At 40.6% G+C, this 26590-nt stretch overlaps 1 protein-coding gene across 8 annotated transcripts in view; it reads left to right on the forward strand.

Moving 5' to 3' along the window:
- MAP2K5 (mitogen-activated protein kinase kinase 5) overlaps positions 1–26590 on the forward strand; it is a 264501-nt gene that overhangs the window by 187604 nt on the left and 50307 nt on the right. For 7 of the 8 annotated variants that reach the window (XM_069597653.1, XM_069597650.1, XM_069597649.1 and 4 more), the window contains 2 exons: positions 8560–8586; positions 8896–8928. In XM_069597653.1, coding sequence (XP_069453754.1) covers positions 8560–8586; positions 8896–8928 — 60 coding nt within the window. Of the gene's footprint in view, positions 1–7982; positions 8160–8559; positions 8587–8895; positions 8929–26590 lie in introns of those variants that run through there. The other variant, XM_069597657.1, reaches the window with a different exon arrangement.

The raw sequence follows: 26590 nt of genomic DNA on the forward strand, positions 1-26590 counted from the left end.
AAATTTACAGCATCCTGAATCCATCAAACTATATTTCATACAAATATTCAGTTTCACATAGAGGTGAGTGCACGCCCTGTGCTCAAGTCTCATCTCTGCGGCTAAATTTTAGAGAACTTAAAAAGTCACTTTGTTTTTTGTGGACCAGCAAGTATATATCTTATCCATCATCTGGGTCCTAGAGTCTCATAAAGTGACTGGCAGAGAGTAAGATCTTCATAAACATATATGAATTGATAACTTAGTCTAATTTTACTTTTTTACATGCTGACATAGCATGTTTTAGAATCAGAAGAAACTAAGAATCACTTCACATACTTAGGCTTTAAATTAATCGTTTCATCACCTTCCATTGTCCATACTCCCACTCTACCCTGCCAGCATCAATACCTGAAGAGTAAAGCCTTCCAAGGAGACTCGATAGTTGTCTTCAGATATTTGAGGATTCTCTGTAAAAAAGGATGTGGATTTGCAATGTTAGGAGGATAGAGCTGGAACAGGAGGTAGGATGGGCAGTCAGAAAATGTGTGGACTCCCCATTACTGTATGTATTCAAACAGAAACCCAATCAGCAGGGGTGTAATGATGGAAGGATTCAAGAGTCAGATGGAGTGGAAGCTGGGTCAGATTAAAGAACCTTTTGGGTGACTTTCAGACACTGAAAGACTGATATATTTTCTATCAGTTACAAGGGAAAGACCACAGGTAGAAACTTCATCAGACTTGTCTAGATGCTGTGATTGGTTTAATCATCTGTTCATTTTGACTCTCAAATACTCTGTCAGTATGCAACAGATAAGAAATAGAAGAATACAGGAAAGAAGTAATTTTTTTCCAGCCCAAAACTTAGGCATTTCTCTGTTTCTCTCCATTGAGCCGACTGTGTGATATGGCTATCAAAAATGTGAATACCCTTGTAGCCTCTATGAGATTCTACCAAGAACAGTGTCCAGAATAAGGTGATCTAAGCCAGTGCAAGGTATGTGTTCAGGCATAGGCATTGCACTTTATGAGGAAGGTACCTACACAGCACCACATTCAGCGAAAGGTAGCTTCAAAGGAAAATGTGAAATCATGCCTGGGTGATTCTTCCAGAAGTTTCTGGTTCAGGTCACTGAAAACCCAACTCAAAGTTGCCTCCATCACAGGGGAAATTTATTGAAATACATGACCAAAAAGCTAAGTACTGCTGGTTTTAGGTAGAACCTTATCCAGTAGTTCACTTTGGGCTCTGATCTTAGTAGGCTTCTCCCTTCACAGACCAAGAATGACTATAGAGCTTCTAAGGTGACCTGCTTCTCAGTTTTGAAGGGAAGAGCAGGTCTCTTTTTCCCCTCAAGCAGTCAGAGGCAGTAGGTTTCAGTTTGATTGGATCAGTTTAATCCCTGAGCTCGGGGCATGTAGGCGATGCCAACCAATTTAAGGCTGAGCTACGTGCCCCACCTCTAAAGCTGGGGTTGGAGTCGTCTTCCCATGAAGCTCATGGGTTACTTAGAGGCAAGGGGATGTTTGTTCGCATGCCATTAGTAATGGAAGGGAGAAGGATAGAGGGCAGCCAAACATAGCAAATGACCCCAGGAAGAAAATGGGATGTTTGTTGAGGAAAGAAAACATTGTTAAGACATGACAGCCATTTTGAAATATGTGAAGAGCTGTCTTTAGACTTAATCACTGCAGCTCCAGACTATGATCGTATCTTATAGGAAGACATATTTGAATTCAGAATAAGAACAAATGTCCTAACAATTCAAGCTACCCAAGATAGAATCATTGGAATCCTGGCACTGGAAGTCTTCAAGCAAAGACAGAATGGCTGTCTGTCAGGAAAATTATAAAGCCAATTTCTACGTGAAACAAGGAATTGGACCAGGTGACCTCTAACATCTTTCTGGATTCTGTGGCATGTGGAGGATTTAACCTAATAGACGTGCAACCTAAATGGTGACTCTAGAAAAACCCTTTCAGATATTTTGCCACACTAAAATAGCTTTTGCTATATCCATTTAGTCAAGGCTATGGTTTTTCCAGTCATGTATGGATGCGAGAGTTGGACTGTTAAGAAAGCTGAGAAGAATTGATGCTTTTGAACTGTGGTGTTGGAGAAGACTCTTGAGAGTCCCCTGGACTGCAAGGAGATCCAACCAGTCCATTATGAAGATCAGTCCTGGGGGTTCATTGGAAGGACTGATGTTGAAGCTGAAACTCCAATACTTTGGCCACCTGATGCAAAGAGCTGACGCCTTAGAAAAGACCCTGATGCTGGGAAAGATTGAGGGCATGAGGAGAAGGGAATGACAGAGGGTGAGATGGTTGGATGGCATCACCGACTCAATGGACATGAGTTTGGGTAAACTCCGGGAGTTGGTGATGGACAGGGAGGCCTGGCATGCTGCAATTCATGGGGTCGCAAAGAGTCAGACACGACTGATCAACTGAACTGAACTGATAGCAGATTTATTTGACCATAAAAAGTAGAATGGTCAACAGGCCTTTCTCAGAAAAAGCAACACCTCCTCCTTCCCCTCCCCCTCCCCCACAGAGAGAGAGAGAACAGATATTCTTAAACTAAGACCACACCATTTTTTGTAGCAAAGGAAACAGTTTGATGCAGCAAACATCTCAGATCTTCTTTGAAATGCAAGTACTCAATGGACTCCTCAGCCAGACTTTGTACTGTGAGGGAAAAAGGTAGTTTTTGCAACTCACATTGGTCATGTTGATCTGTGATTCTCAGCTCCTGCTTTTCTCACAGAATTGAGGTCTGAATATTGAAATTCTCATTATTTGCCCAGGAAATGATTCACTCTGGCTCCTGTACCCCTGGGCAGGGAAGGACACGAGCTGTGTCAGTTTTAAATACACAAGGGATAAAAGAGTACAAGCTGGCCATCAGGTCCTTTTCTTCCTACTCACTGACCGGCAGACCCAGCATGTGAATAATAGCTGTGCCGCACCTTGGTGCTCCAGCTGTTGTATGCTGTGTGGAAATGCATTGTCCTTGATGCTCGGGGACGCAGTAAGAGCCAAGTGATCTAATTTATGGCTGTGATGATTTTCTGCCTGGTCCCATCTGAGCTGTGCCCTCCTCTAGGCACCTTAGAGCCTTTCTGTCTGCCCCAACTGTTTGTCAAATTCAGGGATATCTATTTTGAACTTTTCAAAACTGGTCATTCCGGAATGCAGCACCCTGGCCCAAGTTTGGGATGTAAGGCAGGGAGAACATGCCAGTGAGTGGATCTTAGAACACGGGGATCACATATAACTTATTTGTCCTAACAAGCTATGCTGATAGATTCACAGGCATGATTAGAACTTGAACAAGGACAGAGATTGATGAATAGGGGAGATAGAGCACAAGTAAACCATATTTGTTCATTTTATATTGTTAGAAATAATATGTTTTATTCATTTATTTTGTCTTATAATACATTCAGTTAATCTAAAAATATCAGTTTGCCAAAATTCCCATTTATAGTTAACCAGGGTAAATTTTGTCCTGTTCCTTCTCAAAAAAACAGCGCTTTGTTTAGGCATATTTTAAGTTACCAAGCATTGTGTATTCAGTTTGTAAGGGATTTCCCTGGTGGCTCGGAGGTAAAGAATCTGCCTGCAGTGCAGGAGACGCGGGTCAGATCCCTAGGTCAAGAAGATCCCCTGGAAAGGAAATGGGCAACCCACTCCAGTATTCTTGCCTGGAAAATTCTATGGACAGAGGAGCCTGATGGGCTACAGTCCATGGGGTCACAAAGAGTCAGACATGACTCAGCAGCTCAGCAACAACAATAACAATTCAGTTTGTGGTCATGTGAAAGTGATTTTTTTTCTCTCTCTCTGAGGGCTTTTTGAGATTTGGGCACTTTTTTCCCAAGTTCTGATGGGTTGGAGGTGATGTGACTCCGTTTCAGCACCCAGCACAATACCAGATACAGTCAGACCGGATGTCTGTGTTAGTTCACCCTCTGGTAGGAAAAACATCTGTGCCTGAGTGGGAGACTCCAGGGTTGGGATGGATGCTTGGGCCCCTCTAGCTTATCTTTTCTAGACAAGAGCCCTGAGCCTAGTGAAAGGCGGGAGCTTCTGAAGCCATGAGAATCAGACAGGAATTCCAGGAATCTTTCTGATTCCAAAGCTTATGCATTCCCCCTCTCATACTAGTTGCCTCATGAGTCAGCAGTCAGTTCCAAGCCAGGTTCTGTGACCTTGGGCACTTTTCCCCTCTGAGCCTGTTACCCTAACAGCAAAATGAGTAGATTAAACCAGATCTCAGAGGTCCCCATCTATTAAAAAAAAAAAAAAGGGTCATCATTCTTCATTTAGAATATAAAATCTCAGTTTGCTCTAATACTTGTTTATGTTAATATTTAGCCAGAGTTTAGCTTAGTGCATCTGATTTGAAAAGAGAGCCCTTGCAAAATAACTACAGTTCTTAAAATTTGACGTTTAAGAAGAGAATAGAGTTCAGCATCAAAAGCTAGAATGTGATACCAGGAGCGCAACAGATAAAAATGTATCCTTTTAAAATTCCAGCTGTATGATTTAATTTTATATATCTTTTTTTTTCTCTCTCTCTATTTAAGAGAAAATAACACAAGCTTGAAAAGCAGTAAATATGTAAAGAGAAAATTTGTCAACTGATATTGGAAGATCTGACCCAGGTCACACATAAATCTCTCCGATAAGAGCTGCAGGGCAAGCCATAATTTCAGAGAGTAAAAGAGAAAATGAAAGCTCGAGCTGGTATCTTCTCTAAGTTCCATAGGTGGATTCATTTTAGTTTTCTGATTGTGCTTCTGAATATAATGTAAAAGGGCTGGTAGCAAGGTCTGTCTACCATCGTGTGTGTAAAAAGTACCTCTCCAGAGACAGAAGCATAATGTGAACCTTCCAAAGTTGCTTTTTTATCACCAGAGTCATTGACTAAATAATTGAGGCCCCGTAAGCAAACTTTTGCATCGGTAATTTCCTTTCCAGGTTCATTTTCCAGATTCACAGGTCATATTACAGGAGCTTTTTAAATTGCCAGCTGTATGGTCCTCTCAAAGAAATATAAGACCCGACTGATATTTAGGCCTGCCTGTTGTGAAGTCATTCTTCCTCATTTAGACACATAAGGGTCTGTCTTATGTTAGAATGAAGCATCCCCTGTTAGTGTAGCTTAAAATCTTGGATCTAACAGCTGATGAACAGAAAAAAAAAAAAAAAAAAAGCTATGCCCAGAAGAGAGAAGAGGTTTATCTAACTGGTGTTTCAAAATGCTGCTGGTTCTAGAGACTGAAAACCAAAGTCTATGACTGGAGCAATTATCGTTCTGTTCTTTGTCCACAATTATTAGTTAGACATAGAAAACTCAGTATGAGCAAAATGTGTAGGCAGGAAGGTGGACTTGGACAAGTTATAAACAGCATCTCATATGTTGGGAGTTATAGGCAGTACATCAGCCCTAACAATGTTATTGTGTCCCTCTGAACTCTGCTCTCAGAGCTAAGCATTTGGAAGGCAGACCCAGAATAAAGAGAGGCATTCACGAAGCTAACATTTTATATTGAGAACCCTTAGTACCCCTCTTAATGTGCTATAAAACCCGGGGCTTCACTTTTTCATGAACTGTGTGCAAACGCAGAGGCAGTGACTGGAGGTTGACTTTGTTTGGGTCTGTTTTATGGTTGCTGCTCCTGTACAGTAATGTGATCTTGAAAAAGGTAAACAACAAAGAGTTTAGCAGTGAAAAATATGCCTAATATAAATACAGCCGAGTACATGGCACTTCAGAATTTGAAAAATATGACCCTGGCTTTAAATTTTCTGGTGGAATTAACAGAGGAACAGAATATAGCGTTTAAGGCCATATATCTGAGGCAGAGAAAGGAGATAATATATCTAACTCTATGGTCTATGTGGCATTCATATAAAAAAAAAGCACAGTAGCTTTATTTAATTGAGAAAATGAATCAATTACAATGATGTTGTATCATCAGATTCTTGTGAAATAGAAGATATAAGTCACTGCATTGTGTAACAGTGTTAAAAAGTAATTGAGTATCTTAAGCATTTTGAATCAATTTCAGGTACTGGCACTGCTACCTTAATACAAAATTTATGAAGATGATTTCATATAATATGTTGCTATCAAAACCGTACAATAAAACTTGGTAACAATGTCTCTCTTTAAAAACCTAGGCAAAACAGTATGGTTATAAGATCATAAAACAGACTTTTGATATTGCTATTTCTCCTTTTCTTGTAGTAAAGAACAAATGTTAAAAGAGTACAGTTTTAAGTGGTCTTAAACCATGCTTTTAACCCAAAGAATGGGGCAAGGTGGAGACTTTTTCCTAGGTCTCAGTCTATGAGGAAAATTCTATTTAGTTCACGCAGTGGATGTTACTGGAAACCATGTCTCACAATCCATCCCTGAATTCATTTTGAAACATTTCACTTAAAATGTTTTCCTTGGAGAATTTGTAATCCCCCTGACTGCTGGAAATTTGTGGAAAAACATTCTCTTTGATGTCAAAAAAGGTTTTCTAATTCTGTGTTTATTGCAAATAACTCTCCTGTTGGAAGTAGATATATCTCACTAAGAATGTTGGAGGCACGAGTAATCTATGTGTACTTTAAAAAATACAGTTGGCCCTTGAACAATGAAGGGGTTCATCTGGGTTTAGTTTAGGTGGCCCCCCGTGTCTGAATATCTGAGGTTCCTTCACATCCAAGGATTCCACCAACCACGAACCATTGAGTACTGTAGTATTTACTAATGAAAACTAGCCTCGTGTAAGTGGGCCTGCACATTTCAAACCCGTGTTGTTCAAGGACCAACTGTAAAAGCAAGCACCAAAGATATCTCATAGGAGAATTGGCCTGGGGTTTTCATGATTTTTTTAAAGGTGCTGTGGCTTTTTACTAAAATCCTAACCCCTCCAAGATGGTAATGAAGAGCTGTATTCCTTTTTCATGTAAGCATTTCCCTGCAGATCCTTATACAGAAACTAGAGGAATAAGAAGGCACAGTAATTCACGACAGTATCCAGTAGGAACTACCAAAGTAGATTAAGAGCCAATCCACCTCTGATGGTAGTTTCAGGGAGTTGTGCCTGGGGAGGGCATGATGCAGAGCCAAGAACAGGAAAGAGAGGATACCATGTTCAGTTAAGATAACACATGGGAAAGCACTTGTTAAAACACTCAAGCACTGGATGGGAGGGTCTTCTGATCAGCCATAGGGATGCAAAAGAAATGAAGAAACTTGGCTTCTGCCCTGGAGAAGCTTAACAGTCCAGTTGAGAAGAACCCATGGGCCAAAACTGATAATTTATCAAATTTACCATGCCAAAGATAAACACATGTGAATCCAGTTGTTTTTAAGGAATGTTGTGATGTAGGCGGATATGATGTTGGAGAGAGGGGAGCCTGGGAGAGGCCCCAGAACAACCACAGCCAGATCCTGAGGCCTTGGGCCTGCCCCGACCTCTGGGAGGCCCAGTTTTTCCCATCATAGACTAGAGATGACCATCCTTGCCAGACTCAGGGTGGTTGTGCAATCTAATGATCATGTGTATGTGAAAGAACTTTTAAAAGCACCATTAAAAGCGTATAAGAAACTATTAATTAGTTTACCTATATTTTACCAGCTTGTTGAAGCACAGTCTATCCCAGCAAACAACTGACCCCTTAGTAATTATATATAAGCCCTGAAATTTTCCTCCTTAGGAAAGTTAATACCTGGGACTCCATTTTCATTGAGTTTGTAGTAACTGCAAGGCAGTTTTTTTAGGGGGGTGGTTGGAGGGGAGAGGACACTTAAGTGTTTAATACTTTAACTACTAAGAGGATGTTTTATTAATTTAGTGACTTTCTAAGAGACGTGGTGTATCGGTGTTAGCTGTGTGAGCATCCTGCCTCCAGAACAGGCATTCCTCTTTGACTCAGCTCTCTTCCCCTAAAAAGCAGTGTTAAAACTTGCATGCATTTGATTTTCCCAGAAAGCATTGCTGCCCTGGAAACAGGCTGGAGGAACTTTGGAAAAGGTGGAGTCTTCACCCACTCTTGAGTCAGAGGCAAATACTTCAACCACATAATTAAAGTTTTCTTCACAAAATAGGGGATTGTGAGCAGACACTGGCAGGAATCCAAAATTCTAATTTCTGACTATGATTTAATTTCAATTTTAAATAAATCGGTTTTTAATTTAAAAAGAGTGAGCTTCATAACATTAGCAATGATTGCAACATTAAGCCCAGTGTTCACAATCTAGCAATATAAAACATTATTTATATCTGAATCGTAAACAGCCTTTTGAAATGGATTATGGTTTTTCTCCCTATTCTAATACAACCTGGAGGGTACTAAAAAGTGTTGTGTGAAATTAACATTCTGCTGACTTTCGCCTATAAATGAGAAGCGAGCTATTAACATTTGTGTATTTTCATTATGTAAATTGTGTTAACACATGCCCACAAATTGCCACCAGCAATGCAATAATTTTCTCTCAGTGATCATAATGTGTCCAAGTGAGTCATTTTGATTATGACATGCTAATTACATATTGCCTTTTTTCAGATTCAGAAAAACCAGGGATCTTTAATGGTAAGCTTTATGAGTTCAGAAAAAAATTCACTTTTCTTTTTCCTGATGGCTGCTTCCTTTGCATGCTTGAATGCCTTGTTTTAAACTTAGCAAATTGCATTTTGAAGAAAATGCAAACCTTTAACTGCCTGTATTAGATTAGGTACCATTAGAAATAATAGAACATCCTGAGCATCAATGTTTTTATAAGTTTGCTGTTGTTGATTAATCTTGCTATATTTTATTGCATTAATGATTTTTTCTTTCCACTCCACTGTAAAGATATTGCATAGAGGCTAATACTTTTTCCTCTCTTCTTTCCCATTGCAGCCTCTCCAGCTTCTGCAGTGCATTGTTGATGAGGTGAGGCATCGTCTTATGTGCTTTCACTCCTAAAGTCATTCCTAATGGTGTGGAAAGCTTATATTTTGTTTCCTAATGAAGCACAGTGCCCAACATCCTCAGAGCAAGTTGTGTTGTATGGCTCTGAGCTGTGTTACGTGAACTGGCCTTGTCCTGAATCCCACTCTTCTGATGCCGGCTGAGGCTCTCTGCCAAAACAGACTATCCTACAGGCTGGTCCTTGGGGGTATCAGAAGCCCTAAAGACAAAACACGATAATATTAATTTATCCCCTCTCTGGCCAGATGGGGATGGAGCCGGAAATTAAAGTGGTACCATTTTTTTTCTGTAACAGATATTTAAAGTCGTTCAGTAGACAAGGGTCAGAGTTGAACAGCAGAAATAAGCTGGATAAAATTTGTCCTCCTTGCTTTACTTACCCAAAGCATAGCAGAGTGACAAAAGTGTTGAAAAGCTCTAGGTCAACAATTCAGCTTTAATTCCTAATTAGGCATTTTCCCCTGAACATACTCCTGACTTTTTGTGCTTTTAACTGGTATTCTCACATGTTAAGTCACGCTACCTCTGATCATCCTTATCCATCAAGTTTCACTGTCTCTTTGCCTTCATGGAGTTAAGCTACCTGAATTTCATTCTCAGTCAGCTTTTCTACTTTTGACTCTGACTTTAAATTCCTTTTTTTCTATAAATTAGCAGTCGTATGGTATACAAGATTCCAATTAAGAAGCATTAATGTTTTGTAGAAACAGTTTTTCTGGGCTTGGGCTTGCCTGCTAGCAGTGTTTATTTTTTAAACTTTAATTTTACAATATTTGAAATGCTTGTAGTGAAGGCGATAAATGTTTCAGATAGGAAAGTTTGAAAGGAAAAAAATCGTAATTCATAATTATTCCTCTCAATTAAACATCTGTATAACCAGTTATGAGATTTGGGAGAAAAAATAAAGATCCTCCTAGGAAAAAAGCAAACACATACACATATCACAATAATAGTAAGAATGGGGCTCCAGCATCCTTAATGGCTGCATCAGTCAGTCCATATATCCCATGCAAGCCATAAACCATGTTAGTGCAAAAATGAAGGCATCATCCTGAAACAAATGGAGGCCCCATTTTCTCAAATATCAGACAGACCTCCTGGATCTAACAGCTCATCAATGTCTTCTGTCATCTTAGATTCTGAAGGCATCCCATCCCCATCAGAATCCTCCTAATTAAACTGATTTTCCTGAGCTCCCCCTTCAGGATTGCTTAGGAAAGTGTCCCGGGAAGTTCAGCCTACCCAGTCAAGTGCACAGCCTGCCACATTTCCTGGGCTCTGCTATTCTTGGTCTGCCAGACCCTTGGGCGTCAGAATATCCAGGTGCAGATATCTTCTCCAATAATACGGGTATTGCTGGAGAGCTCACTTGAAGATTTTCTGGATCAAATGGATATTTGTATTCCTTATTTAAAGTAGCAGTGATTGCTATTAAATGTAAAATATTTTACTTGTTTGAGTTGGATAAAATCTTGAGACTTTTGAAATCATCATAGGGAGATTTTCTAAGGAGAGAAGGTCTGTGTGATGAAGGACAATAGCTTACAACTTAAACAGTATGTTTTTCTTTAGAGTGCTTCTTCCTCAGGTGAGAGAAAGCTGTAACTTAGACATCTATTCCCATTTAATCTAAAAACACTGATATCTCTTTTTTTTTGGAGACTTGGGAAATTCACATATATCTTTAAAACAAACATAAGTTGATCTTGGAACCAGCTGATGGTTGGTAATAAGAGTATTAGGAGTGAGTTGGCCAGATAACCTGCCTCAGGCAAGGCGCGTCGTAGCTTCTAAGAAAGGAAGGTTTGGTGGGATCCTTTGATTACTGTGCTCATCCCGTGTTTGTCAGGTTTCTCATTGCTGTGAAACAGTGCTTCTCAAAGGGTATGGGTAGTTCAAGGACTAACTACATCAGGATTATCTAAGACAGTTGTATAAAATGCAGACTCTTGGACCTAGATCACTGAATTCGACCTTCTGGGAATGGAGCCCAGGAATCTACATTTTCCTGGCTTCCCAAGTAATTTCACACAATAAAGTCTGAGAACCTCTTCTATTAGTATAATGGCTAAATCTTCCCTTGTAGATCCCAGAGGACAATTAACTATCTATCTTCATTTACATCTGACGTTTAGGGCTTCTATTTCTGAGTCAGTATAACCAGCCAGGATTTGAACCATCTTACTCCTTGGGCATGGAATATACCCCATTATAAAATGGCTCTCCAATGAGCCTATACTGTTTCTCTTAGGAAAAAGTTAACAATCGAAAAGGACCACCCTCAAAGGAATCTAATTCAGATAAGATGGGTGTATTTGGAGTCATGTACAAAATAGCTAATAAGCAAAGCCCAGTATATTTTATTTATTATTGTGTGGCTATACCTTGACCTCCTAGCGTGGCCTTGCGAAGAATGAAGAAGGAGTAAAACAACATCATGTGGACAGGAGGCGGTGCCAGAGTGGCCAGGGGTGAACCTCAGGAGCTGGGAGTCAGGAGATGGAACTGTGGGACAAAGCGAGTTAGCCATTTCAGATCCAGATAGAAGACCCCAAAAGTTAAGCCAGAGGGGTAAGAGCCATGAACACGAAATCTGAACCACAGAATAGGAACTGGAAGGGCAGCCGAAGAACCGGGGGGTGGGGGGTGCAGTTTATCCAGCTTGTACCTGGCTAACTCAGCATGTGAGTGCTGTCTTAGAGTCGCCGTATTTGCCTCGGAGTTGCTTCTCTCAAAAGAGCTTCCTACTGTAAAACTCATAACCAGGTCCACCCCCAGTCCTTGAATGCCTGAACTGTAAAGTACTGTGGTTTGTTGTCAGTCATGTATGTCTCTGTGTGCCGTGTTGCCTTGCCCGTCTGATGTCTTTGGGAGATAAGGTGGCCCTTACTGTCAAGATAACTGATAACTGCTTTAAGCTCTGACATCAGTGAGAAAATTTGCACTTTTAGAAAGAATGTTTCTAAAATTTATTTGCTTTTGGCACCCTATTGATAAAGTGTGGTGCATATCATTTTTCACTGATACAAAGGTTTCGTTGTATTGTAACCTTTTCTTGATGACTCAGGTCCATGTTTTGAACACAGCACTGAACTAAACTTTGATGTACTGATGTCCTATAGGGTTACAGAGAATTGTGGGGCTCTTGCCTTTCTCTTTTAGTGAATTTCTGAGCCATTTTGCCTGTGTTATTTTGCTTTGGCATTCAGCAGTATGCTTGGGCTTTTTGAGTTGTGTAGAACCATTTGCTCCCAGACTAAATGGCCCTACAAGGGCGTGCTGATCTGCTTCATGCTTTTCTTGGGTTCTCTCTTGTGGTCACCTCTGTTTTCTGTGGTGACTTGACTTGTTAGTGACTACTAACATTCTTGTCAGTGACTCCTTGTTAGCCTGATGATCTGATCATCTTATCTTCAGTCTTTACACTCCTCACAGTGACTGATAGCAAAACTGAAAGGTATCAAATGAAATTGGATACCCAAGTGCTATGTGTAAGGTCAGACACACTCATCTGAGAAGAGCAAATAAGACTGATGAAGTAAAATGAGTGGACTTGTGTTCATTCATTTCAGCAGATAGTTCTCAAAAGTGCCGACTGTATACTAGCCCCAGTTGACCAGGCCATACTCAGGACAGCCTCCAAGACCGGAGAGAATTGGGCTTCTGGGCAAGGCTCCCAGGTCAACTGCAAAGTAGGTGAGTCAGGGTAGCAAGGCAGAGGCCCAGTCACAGATCCTGGGCCAATGCAGTGTGCCAGGACCCAGGAGGCTATGTAGCCATCCAGAGCTCTCCCTAGTGCCTGGGCTCCCAGTTTGACTGGCAACAAAGGCCTGGCCACACTGGTGATGGTAGATGGGAACAGAGAGGTGATAGCTGAGTCACTGAAACCCAGGGCTGGCTGGGGCCAGCCAGGAAATCAGTGAACTGAGGTGCTGGAAACTACAAAGAATGAAGTGGGGACTTCCCCCTTGAGCCTACCCAGCCACAGACTTGGAAAGGATAATAGTACAAAATTGAATAATTACGCTTCATCATAGGGTGCATACTAACAACCCAGAAACAGGAGGGTTTGTTCTACCAGAAGAGTATGTGTTCTGGGGGTAGATTGGGAGAGGGCCTTGAGGAGACGTGGCATTTAAGCTAGGTCTTAAAGCATGAATAGAAGTTCACAAGGTCAAAAAAGGGAAAAACTAAATGTCAGACAGAAGGGCTTGAAACTGTCTTGCAAATCATTTTTGAGTTCACAGATGTGTTTCAGAATGTTCAGGATATCTAACATATGACAGCCAGAAAAAAATGGATTATTACTCTGAGTGTATATGTGTTTCAAGCATATTACAGCTAAAAATGAATTTATCTCTAATATCTGTAGGTCCTCAGCAGGGCAGTTAACAAATTTCTGATATATACCTCTGTTTACTTATTCCTTTTACTAGGAAAAAGCGAATCCCTGTAAGTCATGTTTTATACCTGATCAGAAGTATCTTCTACATGATAGGGTATAAAATCAACACACAAAAATCAGTTGTGAGGCTCCTCTGCTGGTCCAGTGGTTAAGAATTTGCCTGCCGATGCAGGGCGCATGGGTTCAATCCCTGCCTGGTCCAGGAAGATTCTACTTGCCATAGGACATCTAAGCCCACGTGCCACAGCTGCTGAGCCTGTGCTCCAGAGCCCACGAGCCGCAACTGCAGCGCCCTCGTGACACGACCGCTGGAGCCTGTGCGCTTAGAGCACGTGCTCTGCCACAAGAGAAACGGCGCAGTGAGAAGCCTGCGCAGCACAACCAGAGGGTGGCCCCCACTTGCCGCAGCTAGAAAGAGCACTTCTTCGTGTTAGTAACCCAAAGTGAAATTAAAAAAACAGTTCTAGTTAGTTAGCATCAAAAGTGATCAAATAGTTACGTCTAGTTAGTTAGCATCAAAAGTGATCAAATAGTTACGAATAAATTTAACAGAAGTAGAAAACTTCTACATTGAAAATTACAAAACATCTTTGAAAGAAATTAAAAGACTTTAACAGAGAAACATCCCAGATTCATGGGATGGAAGACAGTACTGTTAAGATGGCAGTACCTCCCAACTGCTCTACAGATTCAGTACAATCCCAGTGGATTCTTGCAGAAATGAACGAGTTGATCCCAGAATTTATATGGAAATGCAGAGGAGTCAGGGTATCATCCCAAGCAATCTCAGGGGGAGAAAAAACAGAGAGGATTCAAACTTCCTGAGTTTGAAACATATTACAAGTTACAGTGATCAAGGTAAGGGTGGTTCTGGCATAAGAATAAGTGTGTGGAATATCCTGTCCAGCTGAAAAGGACTGCTAAGTACAGATCATCACAGAGGAACTTATTTCTGTTTTCTATTTTTTAACTTTGACGTTTGTATTGAGCTATAATTTATATAACATAAAATCCATTCTTAGAAAGTATACACCTCAGTTCCAGAACATTTTCCTCACTTCCCAAAGAAACCCAGTACCTGTTAATAGTAACTCCTATTTCCTCTCTCTCCTCCAATCCCTGGTAACCACTAACTAATCTATTTTCCTTCTCTATGAATTTCCCTGTTGTGGATATCTCATATAAACTGGACGTGTAATATCTGGCATCTTGTGTTTGGTTTCTTTCATTTAGCGTGATATTTCCAAGGCACACCCATGTTGAGGTATTTGTCAGTATTTATGGTCAGATAATACCCCATTGTATGGACATACCACATTTTTGTCTGTCTTTCATCAGTGGGTTAACATTTGGACTGTTTCCACTTTTTGACTATTAGGAATAATGTTGCTGTGAACATTTGTGTACAAATTTATATGAGGATGTATATTTTTAAATCTCTTGGTTATATGTTCCCAGTAGTGGAATTGCTGGGTCACACGAAAATTCTGTTTAGCTTTTTAATTTTTTCATTTTAACAATGTTTATTGTTTAATATTATCCAAGTAGTACAAGTTTAGAAAACCATAGGCAAGTAAAGTACAGGAAAATGCCAGTGTCTCCCATAGTTACCTATCCAGTGATGGGCCTGATTACACTCTTTTTGTATATCCTTTATACCTTTGTTTTCTCTTATATGTGTATTAACATTTGTATTTAACTTTTTGATGAACTTCCAAACTGCATTTTACAGCAATTGTACCATGTTACATCCCCATCAGCAATTTATGAGGGTTCAGATTTCTCCATGTTCTTGTCAACACTTGTTATTTTCAGTTTTGTTTTTTTTAATTGTAGTCATTCTGATGGATATGAAGTAGTCTCTCATTGTGGTTTTGATTTGCATTTCCCTTGTGACTTAATGATATTGAGCATATTTTCATGTGTTTATTAATTGTTTGAATATCTTCTTTTCTATTCAAGTGCATTTTCTCTTTTTAAATTGTTTTTTATTTTTAAATTACTAGTTTTGAGTTGTTAGAGTTCTTTATGTATTCTGGATACTCGATTATAAATTTTTTCTCTCATTCTATGGATTGTTTTTTCACTTTCTTGATGCTGTCCTTTGACACATGAAAGTTAAAATATATATATATGTACATACATATATATATATATATATTTTTTTTTTAACTTTGAAGCCTTTCTGGTTTGATCACAGGTTAGAAAGCTTAGATCTCCACACTGTCTGCATCCCACCTCTGGCAACCATATAAAAGTACTTAGAGTTCCTTAGATGACAGTTTGGAAACCACTGATTATAGCCCAAACAATCATTCTGTAAACCTGTATTAATCCCAGAGTTAGGTACAGGGGATAGGGAATTAGTTAAATTACAATTGCCAGTAGGTTCTGCTTTAGTTAAGGGGACAGGCTCGTAAGCAATCATATGTGAGTTCAGTTGAGTTCAGTAGCTCAGTCACATCCGACTCTTTGCGACCCCATGGGCTGCAGCCCTCCACGCTTCCCTGCCATCACCAACTTTAAACTGCAGGTAGTGTAAGTGGTCTGAGACTTGATGAGCTCTCAGAGGAGCACAGTGACTGCTGTTTTACCTACTCACATAAATGAGCATGTATGATAAGGCATTTAATGATGTTTGCAGCCAATAAATTCTAGACTCTTCTGTCCATGGGATTTTCCTGGCAAGAATCCTGGAGTGGGTTGCCATTTCCTCTTCCAGGCAATCCTCCTGACTAGGGATCAAACCCAAGTCTCTGGCGTCTCCTGCATTGCCAGGCAGATTCTTTATCACCAAGCCACCTGGGAAGCCCCCTTATAAATTCCATGTATACCCAAAGTGTAGACAAGGTGCAGGGAATACACAGAGAAGAAAGCTTGTCATGAAGCGGGTGGTAATATACCAGAGGGCTCTACAGAGAAAGGAAGCCCCAGGGCCAGTAGGAGCTGGCCTCACAGATACTTGAGGCCCATGTGGAGTTCAGCATGGCTGCAGTGCTTGGCAAAGTATTAAAACAGATGAGAGCAACAGCCAGGTTTAGAAAAATCTTTAAACATTGTACCCAAAAGCATTTGCAGAAATGAAAGAGGAGGGGTGGGTGAAAGGATTTTAAGCAAAGAATCAACAGAACCAGATTTGTGTTTTAGAAAAGTCACTCTGACAAGCTTGTGGAAAGTGGATTGGAAACGACAGGAATTTACTGTACTTACAGTCTTGATCAGAAAGTATGCAGACTTTTCATTAGGACAGCCTTAGCATGTTTGAAGGGTGTTTAGGAAATAGAATAAACTGAATTTGGTGAATGAATAATTGGACGTGGGGGAGAGTGGGAGGACGGAATCAGAGAAGAAGCATTTGGCATGGGCAGTCAAGGCCTCACTGAGATGGGGCGCACACACATGAGGAGATAATTAGCATTTTGCTCATAGGACAGCACTAAGCACCTCATTCAAAACTCAATTCTGGGCTTACCTGGAGGCTCAGTAGTAAAGAATCCACCTGCCAGTGCAGGAGGCATGGGTTCAGTCCCTGACCCAGGAAGATCTCACATGCCTCAGCGCAACTAAGCCCACATGCCGCAGCTACTGAGCCTGTGCCCTAGAGCCCACGAGCCACCTAGAGCCCTAGAGCCTAGAGCCCTTTGTGCAGCTAGAGAAAAACCCGCACAGCATCAAAGACCCAACACAGTCAAAAATAAATAAAATTATTTTTTGAAAAACTATCAATTTCTGTTTCAGACTCAATTATAAGAAATACATCAGCTAAAGTTTTAAGTTCCCAGGCTTTTTTTTTTTTCTGTCTTCCTAGTACTATATCTATTCATAAGTATTTGTTGAATGAAATTTATGCATAATTATAAGAAGTTACTACTTTTTTTAAGACTCAGAAAACCGAATCCAAAAAGTAATAGTGTATGATGAGGAGATACTTAGCTAATAAATACAGTCCTTTATCAAAACTCACAAGTCTGGCCTTAACCTTTACGATTTACCAACTGTTTTCCACTGTGTTCCCCAATGTCACATTGCTTTCCCACTACACTGTTTTACAGATGAGGAAACTGAGGGCCAAAGGACACAGCTCTTTTTACTACACTGTAACTGCCCTTGATAGAAGCAAAAAGTGACAGCTGAACATTCTGGCGTCAAAGGGAGAGATTATTTTTCAAAACTGTAAAAGAAGACAACTTAGAAAGCATTGCAGACATGCCCCCAGGGCAGAAGTATATAACAACACAGTTCACTTTCACTGTCTATAAGAGTGACTCCATGCCTGTAAGAAAGAATTGAATTCTCTTCTGCATATTCTATTTAAGTTGGCAGGGAGGAGATTGACTCCTTTTAGAAAGATTTATGTATACAAAAGGATTGGCTATTAAACCACTATTACCTTTTAAAAATTCCTTCGTGGAGAATCACTCCTTCTTAGACTAACTGACGGCTGGTTAATGAGAAGCTGCTGGGGTATGCACATAGGTGCTTTCTGGGAGTGGGGGTAAGGGTATGGATGTGTGAACATGGCTGTCTAATAATACCTCCTTGGAATTCAAAAAGTGATATTAACCAGCTCCAGAGGGAATAATATCCATTCATTTTTTGCCCAAGGGCCTTCACCATAATTCTGATTTCTAAAGTTAGCCAAGAGTAAAAGGAATACCCCCATCCCTCCTGCTTCCAGCATCCTAGGATGGCCTGTTGCTTTCACAGCACGTAAATTGCAGGTAGTTTGAGTGAGACAAGATTCGATGGCCTGAGCTGTCTGACAACCCATGGCTGCCTGGAGCTTCCCACCACAGTGCCTGACACCCTAACCACTGGCTTAAATGGGTGTTGATAATGTGGGATTTCATGTTATTTGTGACTTGTACAACTTAATGACTGGGATGCATCAGAAACTTGGGAAGTTAATACAAGTAGATGCATAAGAGTCGGGTCCGCCTGCAGTATTGTTAACTAGATCTCTGTCTCAGAGTGTTGGGAATGTATAATTGGGATCCTGAAAACCGATATTCTTCTTTTATGTAAGGCAATCTTTTGAAATCTAATACTTCTTTAGAAAAGTCCAGTATGTTTAAATTAATGCAGTTTGAGTGGTTTGAAGATTGAAGATAGGTTAGCATTAAGGCCATGATTCCTTTAGTAATTACTTTTTCTTTTGGTAATAACTGTTTCTTTAGAAATGACATTAACATTCTACCAAAACACAGCAGTAATCCAAAAGTTAATGTTCTGTTCATTTATAATTATATTTAATTCATATTTATGAGTTGTTGGGAGGAAGGAGAAAGAAGGAAGGAAATTTTTAAAATGTAACAGAAGCAGCAAGTTAAAACCAGAAATTTTCCTGATAATCTGAAGAATATATAGTCATTTAAAGTAGGAAAAAATAATTTTTTAAATACAGCTATATAAAATCAGATTTTATTAGCTACTGCTGAAAAAATATATTTTTTTATTATCTCTTAGTGGCACTGAATAAATTCAGTGGATAGATTTTTTTTCACTTCTTTTTTACTAATCAAAATATTAGCATAAACATCCCTATGATCTTGATCTTGGTAAGTCAATTAGATTAGTGTGTTTTTTTTTTTAAACAGGGAAAATTCTGCATCTTCAGATAGTCATTGAACAAGTAGCTTTGTGTTGTTTTCTTTGAATTGTCCACGAAGCCTGATGTATTATTAATGAATTAATTTCTTGGTGGTGAAGGCTCGTGAATAGCTTCTGTGAATGGGCAGTTGCCTGGTGGGGCCAGTTTTGGCTGCTGTCATTTAACATGTGTTGCTCTATTGTGAAGTCTTATCCAGCCGTAGGACAGTGCTCGTTTAATCCACCATGATGGGACCTATACACCCCGAGCCCACTTTGGATGCCAGGGTCAGTTACACAGCAGCTCAGGCTGGGGCACTGCTCTGCCTCACTGCCGAGTCGCTGTAATCATTTTGCCTGCCGTTAATTTTCCCTAAACCAGGGGAAACATGTCTGTGAGCTGTACAAATGTTCTCAAAAGAGAATCCAAACTGGTCGGCTGGGGTGTTGCCTCCATTCCAGAACGGAGGCAGCATTCCAGGGAGTGTTAAGCTCCTTCCTTCCTCCTGGAAATGGAAGCGTCTGGGCCCGTGAGATCCCTGATGTTCTGAGGTCCAGAGTAGCAGATGGCATTATGATTTTCCAAATCCTGATGAACATTCTAACTGAACTTGTTCATTTCACAGTATGTAGTTCTATTTTTTTCCACTTCCTCTCCCTTCCTCCCTCCCTGTTCCTCTCTTTCTTTGTTCCTCTCATACTGGCTAATTTTAAACGGATTCAGTATCTCCTTTAGCCAGCTTTCAATCCCCTTGTCTCTGTGTTTATTGTATGGAACCAGGTATGGCACTATTTGACACAGAATTCTCAACCTGCAACTCGCCGCTGACCTCACCTTTGAATTGGTTTATGAAAATGTGTAAGCAAATACAACTGACACTCGTACACCGTGAAGCCACTGGAAGTTCTGTTCTTTCCTATATCTGTGGCTGGCAGTGCAGGTGGCAAACGGCAGTAATTATTTTAACTAACAGCTGAGTGAACGTTCAGGAGGACACACAGTGTGGCGATGGGGACTTTGGATTTCAGCAAGTTCCCTGAGTCTATCTGGATAGCGTTATGGCTTGTTGATTTTTCAGGACACGGACCTGCCAGGTTCTTGCCCTTGAACAGTATGTGGATGTAGTTCAGCTGTTGCAATGTTAACCCTTTACCAATGAAAAAAGGAATAATTCCTCTCATTTAGGAACTGTTAAGGGCTCTTTTTCACTCCTGGATTTTCCTCTTGCATTTTTGTTTAATATAGTTTATGATCTACCTTTAAGACTGCTTTTAATCAGCACTTCTACACATAGAACCTGGTGAAATGGTAGTGTGTATATTAACATTAAAATTTAGGTCTTGGATCAGACATGTGTAAGCTGGACTTTTCCTGAGGAAAAAAAACTAACCAGTGTATGAAATTCAAACACTATATAGAGACTAGGTAAAACCACAGGTAGGAATTGCTGAATAATTACCTTTAGACTAGCCTGAACAGGAGGCTTCCCACGAGGGTGAGCTCATTTAATGGTTCCTAAAACTCAATCTCCTGGATGTCAATGGTCATGCTTGATTATTTGCACCAGTGTTTTATGAAAAAGCAGTAGAAATGCATTGGGAGGCTACAGGGAGAGTGGTAGGGAACAATAACAGGTTTTACTTTTGTAAATGAAATCCCTTTGGTATGAGACAAGCATGTTTTTTCCTGCTCTGCCTAAGCCATTGAAAAGGAAGACATGTGTGAATGTCAGTGTGTCTGTGTGTATGTGTGTGCCATTCAGATAGGCTCCTCTAAATAATACTGTGAACTGTAGCTTATGACCAACAAGAGACCTAAAATAAAAAGAGAAAAAAAGATGTTCATTGACTTTGGAAAAGAAGCAGTTGCTAATATGGTTTTAAGAGATTAATCCATTTCAAGTTTTCCGCCTACCTATTTTCAAGGAATTTTATGAAACACCAAGATCTTTGCCATATGTTTAGAAAATATCTGAGTAAATGTAAGTCTTTTAAATGACACACACAAAAAAGGGATAGTTTTGACATACATGACAAAGTTTATCTTCTGTTTTATCCCAGTACTGAAGAACTGCCAAAACATTTAGGAGAAAATGGGGAGGAGGGAGGGGACTGCATAATCTCAAATTTCAGAGATTCCTTTAGAACTGTTCATTTATATTTTGTGTTTTTTATAAGCCGTCTGGTCGTGATGTTCTCTTGGCTAGTAGCTGGTTCTCCTATAATTTAACAGTTTGCAGGTAAGGTGGATGTTTCGGTGGTGAAAATTCTAGCCTTTTGCCCCTGGTTCCAGGTCCACCTGAGACAAGTTAAATGAGCTGATACTGTCAGCCAGGACCCAGTGGATAGAACTTCACACCCAAATGCCCACACGTGTAATTTGTCACTTCTGGCAACCCAGAGCATAGGGTGACCCGGCGTGGAAATTGAATCATCTTTCACTTTCTCTGCTCAAGTCTTGATGTGGAGTGAGATGAGTAAGACAAGGGCTCCGTGGTCTCCAGCTGAAGAGGGTCAGAGGTTTCCTTTTCTGATGACGTCCATCTGCAAGCCTTCCTAAGCTCAAAGCCTCTTTCTCAGCCCAGCACTGTCCATCATTGCATCCTGCAGATGAGATCAGTTCTATCTGATTGTGAAATCAAAAATAGACTTTAGGGTCAAAACACTCATTGTTCCCTGACAAAGTGGCCACATTTTTAAGTAAACTAAGTGTTCTGAACAAGCATTGATTGAATTTGTACAACCCTGGTGTGGAATTCTGATTTACTAATGTATTAACCAGGCTGAATTACTCTCTGACTGAGCACTTGTCTATCCATTTTCCGCCTCTCTCTCTGATGAGATGTGACTGCCTTTCTCCCCCCTGGCTACAGTCGGTTATAGCAGAAACTTACAGATGTGAACATTGAGAACCTTCAAAATATTAAAACTGAGTTAATTTCCCAGAATCTACCATTGGATTGCACTTTGGATGGGTAGATTTTTGGTTTGGAGATGACCTCTGTGGAGATATTTTAAAATATGTTTATTTATTTGGCTGTGCTGAGCCTCAGTTGTAGCATGTGGGATCTAGTTCCCTGACCAGGGATGGAACCTGGACCCCTTGCATTGGGAATGCAGGATCTTGGCCACTGGACTACCAGGGAAGTCTCCTGTAGAGATCTTTAAAGGCGAGGATTCTGTTCTTTCGTTTTTGTGTGTATGTCTTCCCCACACCCCACCCCCGCCCAAGCGAACGAGGTTTCCTCCCCAGTCCAGAGCAGATTTGCCCTGTGAATTCTGCCAGTTGTCTCACAAAGATACCACTTTAAGGCAGTGAACAGGGGAGGATCACAAACCAACTTGAGATCTGATAAAGCAAAATGCACACAGTCTGATGTGAAGCCATTGGAGTCACAGACACCCTTCCACCTCAGCACTGTGGACAGACATGGAGCAAGCTAGGAGAGCTCTGCCAATTCGTATGAATGCCAGTATGCAGGACCAGAAATTGTTGAGCCAGACCAAAGGAACATGAGGCTTGAATTAGTTTTAAAATGTTAGAGCATAACTCTCAGTTCTGGTCAGACCATAGGTGACTGTCTGATGTTAATTACCTGTTGGCTTGATGGCTTGACACCAAGAAGTCTATAAATAGGCTGTTAGAAAGGATGACCATATTTCTCTTAACTCGTCTGGTTTAATCTAATCACAGCACAGCTGACCTCAGAATTCACCAGTGTGGCCAACGCTTCGAGATTCTTGAGAATTTGTCCTTCCATCTTCTTTCCATTTCACTCCCAATAAGTGTAAAATCTTGGTCTGGAGAAATGTCTCTTTTGCACACAAGAAGGGTACATAACACAGATTAAGATGTTCACTGCAGATGGTGACTGCAGCCATGAAATTAAAAGACACTCCTTGGAACAAAAGTTATGACCAACCTAGATAGCATATTCAAAAGCAGAGACATTACTTTGCCAACTAAGGTCCATCTAGTGAAGGCTATGGTTTTTCCTGTGGTCATGTATGGATGTGAGAGTTGGACTGTGAAGAAAACAGAGCGCCAAAGAATTGATGCTTTTGAACTGTGGTGTTGGAGAAGACTCTTGAGAGTCCCTTGGACTGCAAGGAGATCCAACCAGTCCATTCTGAAGGAGATCAGCCCTGGGATTTCTTTGGAAGGAATGATGCTAAAGCTGAAACTCCAGTACTTTGGCCACTTCATGCAAAGAGTTGACTCACTGGAAAAGACTCTGATGCTGGGAAGGATTGGGGGCAGGAGGACAAGGGGACGACCGAGGACGAGATGGCTGGATGGCATCACCGGCTCGATGGACACGGGTCTGAGTGAACTCCGGGAGTTGGTGATGGACAGGGAGGCCTGGCGTGCTGCGATTCATGCGGTCGCAAAGAGTCGGACATGACTGAGCGACTAAACTGAACTAAACTGAAGATGTTCAAGGTCCCTTCACCCCTAGGTGCTTCTCTGGCAGTGAGGATGGAAGAAAGTAGACCAGAGATGGTATATTCCAGCCCTCCAGACTCTCCTAGTTTCTTCCCCATCATTCTTAGCAGTGTACATCTTATCTCTCTGAACAACACTAATTCTTCCAGGATGTGGATTAAGTATCAGTCATCTTGCAGTGCCCACCCAAGCACCTTTGATATGATAGAGGGCCAAGAAAATTGTTGAATGAGTGAACCAATAAATAAGTAATGAATGGTTTTATCATTTTTATACAGTATTTTGTGTCTCTGCCTATCAGTGTCTGAATTCACCACCACATCATTGTCAGATTCCATTGTCATCTTTTATTATGAATTAAAGGCAAAACTTAAATCCTCAGGTATGTTTTTAAAGCAAAGGTTCCTCAGCCTTTTTTCCAATTGAATAGTTATACCAGGCTTCTCCATTATTCAAAACAGAACTCTACTAAAAACCTGGACCTCAACGAGTTTAAAAAAAAAACAAAAACTCCTTACCTTTTAACTTTTAAACTTTCTATTTTTGCATCATTTTAGAGTCACATGCAGTTATAAGAAATAATGTAAAGACATCCTGTGTATCCTTAACCCAGTTTCCCCCAGTGGTAACAGTTTGGAAGTACAGTACAATATCACAACCAGGAAATGGACACTGATATAACCCACTGAGGTTATTCAGATTCTGCCAGTTCTCCATGCACTAGTGTGTGTCTGTGTGTGCACTAGCATGTGTGTGAATATAAATGACACAGATCCTTTAAAGCCAAGAAACATCATGGTTTAAAAAAAACTATGCCTTTGTAATAATGATTTCCTTTTTAAGTAAGTCATTTCAAAAGTGTTTTTCTCATTTGTATTGTCTGTTTGGAGTATCCAACTTACCTGTCTGTTCTCCATGTAACAAAGTGTAGTTTTTTGGCATACTTACTCTGCAGCTGAACTAGCAGCAGCTGTGATTGGAGTTGGACCTCCTCCCCCGCCCCTCCTCATTGCAGGTCCGCACACATACACACACTCAGATTTTCTGCTGCTTACCTTTCTTTATGCTTGAGTACCTTGCTGACAAGTGCTAATAACAAAATACCCAGAGAGAGTCCAGCTGAAGTTAGCATACATTAAACATTCTGAACTTGTCCTTTTGCTCATAGATTGTGCATAATTAATAATTAAACAGCTTCTGTTGTAATGGGTTGACCTTCCTGAACCGTTCATTATTCACAAGGCAAAGGCATCACTCAAACTTTCTTGCTGTTGTCCTTCACTGTTCCCTAGCTTGCTGCCTGCTTGTGCTGCAGTTGTTTAGCACGAGGGGCTGGCCAGGCTGTTCACAAAACCTCTGAGACTGGAAGGCTATGCTCCGTGAGGACCAGAATTGCTTACTGAAATGGCCACAGCAGTTTTTAATACAACAGTTGCCTATTCTGTAACAAGATCCAGCTTGTGTCCCTTTAAGCAGGACACTAAAAGTTGGTTTGGGACCAGAATCTCAGGTCATGACTTGTGGTTAAGGTTGTATCCGCTGTTTTTGTTCCATACCTCCGTGCTTAGAAGTTCAACAGAGAAGTGTCCCGCAGAAGCCCTCATGGTGAGGTGTGGCACCTAAGCTCCTAAAAACAGTGACTTCTGTTAACAATTTAGAGTCTGTTTCAGCCAGTGCTGAGCTGTTGGTGTAACTGCTTCTCTAATTTGTGTTTACATTTTTAGAATGTATTTTTTTCTTCATTTTGCCTGAACTCGTGTTTCACAGAGAACGTTTCTGATAAGTAGCAGCAGAAGTAGCAGGACTTTAGAGATGCTCTGAACCCTTGGGCATGGTTCTCTCTTGCTCTAAGGTGGATGACTGCTTGCCCTCCCTGGGGGCCACGGAGAGGCCGAAACAGCTTTCCTGTGAGCCTCCCCCATCCCCTTTGCACAGATTGGAATTAGATAACAAAATAGATAGGTTCTTGGAGATTTTTTTTACATCTTGATCTAAACTAACTTCTAATTTTACTTGCTTTTAAGCTTATTTTTAAACAAGAAAGTATACCTGAAAAATCCTTCAGCGTGGTGACTGCTGCCGGGTCTGTCTGTTCCTTTGGGGTGTTAACAGCCTGCATGCTTTTGTGGATTTGGAGGAGGCTCTCCAAGGACTCCCTGCCTCCAGTTTACATGTAGCATTCTTGACACCCACCCAGCCAGGCACTAGTCAGTCCTCTGTATCTCAGAAAATTCTCCTCTGAGATACACAGGAGACATGGATTTTAAAATGAAAAGCAGTATCTGGCGTTATGCATGTGAGATTAGAATTTCCCCTGCATCTTTGATGACTGATTCTTTCCAGGCACCACTGCGATGAAAATCCACTCGGTGGTTCTGCAAAGTCGACTTGTGCTGGCATTTTCACAAGTGAAATAAATTATTCATGGGTACCACCCAGTGTTCCTTAGTTTTATATTATGAGGAACTTAACAGGCTACAATATCAGGTCTTAAATAAAATTAACTACCCATGCAAAGATGTCACAGTTCCCTCGTTTTGTTTCTCATCCATGTTAAAATGACATCTTCATCAAGTTGCCTATAGTTCATCAATTTACTCTTGGTATCATACTTTGAAATGAGGCCCACATCAGCATCACGTTTTACACCAGGATCTTTGTAGAAAACCAGTCTAGAATTTTAACCATCTCGGTAAATATTCAGCCTCGTTAAGACACTAAGCTTTTATTTTCCTAAACATTCATCTTAAAGCAACTGCTACTCAAATACTTCCAGTACTACCACATCCCAAAAAATTTCAGAAAGGGATGACTTAGAAAAAAATAACCACCTGGTCAGAGTCCATAATCTTCATACCTCAGACTTTGAAGTATCTTTTTGCTAACAGTATTTGAGGCAGTAAAAAGTCACTTCTTGAACTGGGCCTTGTAGAATCTCGCAGGTTGGTGATATATATGGCTTTCCTAAAACAGACCGGGCTGAAATTGCTATCATGTTTTATTTTTGCTCTTCAAACTGATAGGACTTCCGTGACCGTTCTATAGTTCCTGTAGCGAGGGCTTGTCATGTTGCTGTATGCCTTGTTTCTTTTGAGCAGACCACTCCATCAGCCCCCCATTTTTCACGTCCTCTCTATGTAATGCCTGCATGTAATCCCTTGAACTAGGCAAGATTTTATTTC

Source organism: Ovis canadensis, chromosome 7, assembly GCF_042477335.2.
Source record: "Ovis canadensis isolate MfBH-ARS-UI-01 breed Bighorn chromosome 7, ARS-UI_OviCan_v2, whole genome shotgun sequence".
Classification (NCBI taxonomy): domain Eukaryota; kingdom Metazoa; phylum Chordata; class Mammalia; order Artiodactyla; family Bovidae; genus Ovis; species Ovis canadensis.